At 43.9% G+C, this 5,000-nt stretch overlaps 1 protein-coding gene across 1 annotated transcript in view; it reads left to right on the plus strand.

Annotated features, from left to right (window-relative positions):
* LOC115828363 (receptor-type tyrosine-protein phosphatase delta-like) overlaps window positions 1-5,000 on the plus strand; it is a 12,066-nt gene that overhangs the window by 723 nt on the left and 6,343 nt on the right. Inside the window, exons 2-4 of the mRNA XM_030792320.1 lie at window positions 445-590; window positions 780-921; window positions 1,221-1,406. Of these exons, the coding sequence (XP_030648180.1) occupies window positions 445-590; window positions 780-921; window positions 1,221-1,406 (474 nt within the window). The remainder of the gene's footprint in view (window positions 1-444; window positions 591-779; window positions 922-1,220; window positions 1,407-5,000) is intronic.

Genomic DNA, 5,000 nt, shown 5'->3' on the forward strand with positions numbered 1-5,000 from the left:
AGGCATCTCATCATGAGTCATATGGGATGAACACACGCGCACACACACACACACACACACACACACACAGTGAACTGGAGCAAAGCTGTAGTGTTGTTGGTGAACCGATTAACAGGAAATTAGAGACTCAAAAGATGTAAATGCAGAATGTCGAGTTGGTAGCCCTGTTTCTCAGAAAGAGACAGAGATGGAGAGGTTTACAGAGGGAAAACGGGGAGAGGGGGAAACAGATGCACACTGGACCTTAAGGACACAGAGCTAATTATACTGGCTCATTTGTTAGCACACTACACACAGAAGATCCAGATGTCAAAACCGTAATGGAAAAACAAGGCTGTGTTCACCTGACAAGAAGCTACTAATGGTTCGCGCAAGCCAAAATACAAAAGAGAGTTATCTTCTGACCCGTTCTCTTTCTCTCTTTCCCTCGCTGGCTTTTGTTAGCACCGCCCAAATTCATTAGGACCCCGACAGACCAGATAGGTGTGCAAGGAGGTGTGGCCTCTTTCGTCTGTCAGGCGACCGGAGACCCTCAGCCCAAAATTGTCTGGAGCAGAAAGGGCAAGAAAGTCAGGAACCAGAGATTTGAGGTACTAACCCTGAAACACTTGCGCTCTCTCTCTCTCTCTCCCTCTCTCTCTCTCTCTCTCTCTCTCTCTCTCTCTTTCTGTCTCACACACAAAAACACGGCCCCAGCACACACACACACACACACACACACATGCACACACGTTCTCTCAGCCTCTTGTGTAAAGCGCTCGGTGTTTTCGTGTTTGCAGGTGATAGATTTCGAGGACGGCTCGGGCTCAGTGTTTAGGGTTCAGCCGTTGCAAACGCCGCGAGATGAAGCCGTTTATGAGTGTGTGGCCTCTAATGAGGCGGAAGAGATCAGCGCCTCCACACGCCTCACTGTTCTACGTGGTACATACAAAAAATATATATATATACCATACATTATCCACAGAGAAAGAAATGAATGAATGAATGAATGAATTAAAATGCAGATGTTTTAACAATAAAGTGCAAATGATAACAACTACCTCTCGTTCTGTAGACTGGATTTTCATTTTAAATGTCTGATTATTTTTTTTTCCAAAATTTTATGTGTGTATGGCTTTTGCACGCGTGCACGTGTATGTGTGTGTGTGCGTGCGTGTGTTCGCCCATGTGTGTATAACATAAATGTAACAGTCTAACGTGTTATCCATATGTCGTTGTAGAGGACCAGTTGCCGGGAGGCTTTCCCTCTATAGACATGGGTCCTCAGCTGAAGGTTGTGGAGGGATCTCGCACGGCCACCATGCTGTGTGCTGCCAGCGGCAACCCTGACCCGGAGATCAGCTGGTTTAAAGACTTCCTGCCCATCGACACCAGTACCCAGGGCCGCATCAAGCAGCTACGCTCAGGTAATTCACTATAACAGCTACACGCCGGTTTCTCCTACGAACTTGTGAACAAGTGTGTGTGTGTGAGTGTGCCTGTGCTTGTGTGTGTGTGGGCGCGTGTGTGTGAGTGTGCGTGTGTGCCTGTATGTGTGTGTGTGGGCGCGTGTGTGTGAGTGTGCGTGTGTGCCTGTATGTGTGTGTGTGGGCGTGTGTGTGTGAGTGTGCGTGTGTGCCTGTATGTGTGTGTGTGGGCGCGTGTGTGCCTGTGTGCCTGTGTGCGTGTGTGTGTATGTGTGCCTGTGCCTGTGCGTGTGCGTGTGTGTGTGGTGTGTGTGTGTGTGTGTGTGTGTGTGTGCCTGTATGTGTGTGTGTGGGCGCGTGTGTGTGAGTGTGTGTGTGTGCCTGTATGTGTGTGTGTGGGCACGTATGTGCGTGTGTGTGTGTGTGTGTGGGCGCCTGTGTGCGTGTGTGTGTGTGTGTGTGTGTGTGTGTGGGCGCCTGTGTGCGTGTGTGTGTGTGTGTGTGTGTGCCTGTGCGTGTGTGTGTGTGTGTGGGCGCCTGTGTGCGTGTGTGTGTGTGTGTATGTGTGCCTGTGCCTGTGCGTGTGTGTGTGCGTGTGGGCGCCTGTGTGCGTGTGTGTGTGTGTGGGCACATGTGTGCCTGTGTGTTTGCAAAAACTGTCTCGACCTGTTTTGATCTGAGTCTAAGAAGACTTCCTCCTCTCACTGGCTTCTTATCTTCCAAACCCACCATTCAGCAACACAGTGCTGTTTCTGAACGCTTCTAAAAGAATGTAATTTCTGTACTGTTTCTCTTCTTTCTGTTTTAATCTACAGAGTCCTTTGGTAAGTTTGCAACACTGAGGCACAAGCCACATTTCTGCACACTCTCTCTCTCCCAGACACACACTCACACACACACACACACACTCTCTCTCACACACTCTGACACACACTAATACTCAGTGGTAAAAATGCATGTCAGTAGTTACTCACTGATAACATTCCACACACAGTAAAACAGCCTTGTGTCACACACTCACTCCCCTGTGTCACAGCACTCCTATCACGTAGAATTAGTAACCTTCACCCAAGCGTTCTCCTTTTAACATGTGGCACTGATCGCTCTCTTTCTCTCTCTCTCTCTCTCTCTCTCTCTCTCTCTGAGTCTCTATCTCTCCTTCTCTTTATCTCTCTCACTCACTCCTCACTCACTCTGTCACTCACAAAATCGCACTCAAAGTCCCTTCCTGACATTTATGATACCTACATATCGCTCTCCTCTTTTTCTTCCTCTTTTCTCTCTCTCTCTCTCTCTTGTTCTCCTTGATAAACTTGTTCCCTGATAATGCTGAATGTTTAAAGTGGCTGTCCTCCCTCAGCCATCTCCTGCTTTGCTTCTCTCTCTCTCTTTCTCTCTCTCTCTCTCTCTCTCTCTCTCTGTCTCTCTCTTTCTCTCTCTACTAACTCTTCTTCTCTTTAATCTCTCATTTGCATCCATCCCCACACATGCAGGGGGAGCTCCAGTTCGAGGTAAGAGACCGGAGCTAACCACGTTCATTCATTCACTCACTCATTCATTTATCCATACCTTTCTCTCCTTCCTCTCTCTTCTTCACATCTGTCTCACTTCGCTAATCAACTGTTAATCTTTCTCTTTTTCGATCTCTCTTTCGCCTTCTCATATTTACTAAGTACATCTGTCACGCGTTGTAATCCTAAGACTTTATGGTGAATGTCTATGATTCACTACACTTGTGTTTGATTTCTCCTTTTTTTTTAAATGTTGTGTCTCGGCCTTTCCATGTTTCGCTTTTCCAAATTAAGACCGTGGAATGAATGAGCAGGTAGCTGTTTTGAACGCACTTTCGAGTCCTTCTTTAAATCAATGAAATTCCATTTATTGAAACAAAAGATGTCAACCAAAAAGACTTGATAATTCCAATAACACATAAAAGAAAACGAAAATAACTTAGATTTGTAATATAAAGGGAAATGAAGTGAATCAAAAGTGGTCAAAAAATCGTTTTCAACCATCGTCGCTCAATCCGCATTTACCAAAAACAAACTTCCAAATCCATTCTCCCGGGTTTTTCCCACGGTGACGTAAATGTGCCCTGGCTCTACCGTAAGTACAAGCATAAACTTTCACCTAGAATGTCATTTTTCCAACTTAGCACAAACAGGTACATAGGTGCATAAATAATATTAATATTCAGATATATTTACGAAACACAAAGTTATTAATTCACAAAATGGCTACAACATGTTGATTAAATAACAGGTTTATAAACCCCTTTTTTTCCACGCAGGATAAAAAAATAGCTCTTTTTAGAATGAATTTATCTTTTTTTTTTCTCCCCATGGAAAAAGTGAACAGTTTGTGCATGTAGAATCTCAGGGAAGTTTTTTAAGAATGTAGAATAAGGCAGATGTGAACACCCGAGCCCTGTTTGGAAGGTCTTAAATAGAGCTGACTTGTTCAAAGGAACCTGACAACGTTTGTGCCTTTGCAGTAAGTTGCGTGTGGTGCTGTATCACAAGCTTTCACTTGAATTCAGTTTTTTTTTTTTTTTTTGGGGGGGGGACTTTTCAAAAGACACAGACTGTTTCCCTGCAGTCTGCTGGTGAAGAAGAAGACCCCCCCCCAAATATTCTTTTCTCGTCAGTTGTTTTTTTTTTTTGGGGGGGGGGGGGGGACTTTTCAAAAGACACAGACTGTTTCCCTGCAGTCTGCTGGTGAAGAAGAAGACCCCCCCCCCCAAATATTCTTTTCTCGTCTTTTTTTTTTTTTTTTTTTGGGGGGGGGACTTTTCAAAAGACACAGACTGTTTCCCTGCAGTCTGCTGGTGAAGAAGAAGACCCCCCCCCCCCCAAAATATTCTTTTCTCGTCAGTTTTTTTTTTTTTTGGGGGGGGGGGGACTTTTCAAAAGACACAGACTGTTTCCCTGCAGTCTGCTGGTGAAGAAGACCCCCCCCCAAATATTCTTTTCCTCGTCAGTTTTTTTTTTTCTTTTTTTAATTGGCGCTTCTCTTTTCAAGACACACTTTTTTTTCCACACTCTGGCTTAGTCTGTGTTCTTCTCCTTTTCTTTTCTTTTTCTTTTCTTTTTTTCTTCTTTTTTTCTTCTTTTTTTTAGGGTTGGAATCACACAGCCTCGGCAGTGCAGTTGACATGGTGGAGAGATGATATTGCCTCCTTTTTTTTTTTTGGTCTTTCACCTCTCTTCTGATACCTCCGTGGGTTTCTGAAGATTCTCCCTCTCTGTCTTTCCCTCAGCCGATAATGCAGCGAATCTCTTTGCACTTTTTGCTTACTAATAAAAAACAAATCCACCTTATTTTTCAGATTGGACTGTACACCGGGAGCATGTGAATAATAGCATTTTTGTTTTAATGGCATTTTTTTTTAAATATAGAAACAACATATTTCTTCTTGAATGTTTATGCAAACCTTTGCCTGCCTGCTTTATTACCAAACTCCCTCCCTTAGAATTTTTTCCCCTAGTTTTTTAAAAGCAGTTCCAGTTAGAACTCTCTGGACTTTCTTTCTATTTTTGATCATGTCATTGCTTTTTTTTTTTTTGTTTGTGTTTTTTTGTCGTTTTGTAAACC

The sequence above is a fragment of the Chanos chanos genome, chromosome 15 (assembly GCF_902362185.1).
Source record: "Chanos chanos chromosome 15, fChaCha1.1, whole genome shotgun sequence".
Classification (NCBI taxonomy): domain Eukaryota; kingdom Metazoa; phylum Chordata; class Actinopteri; order Gonorynchiformes; family Chanidae; genus Chanos; species Chanos chanos.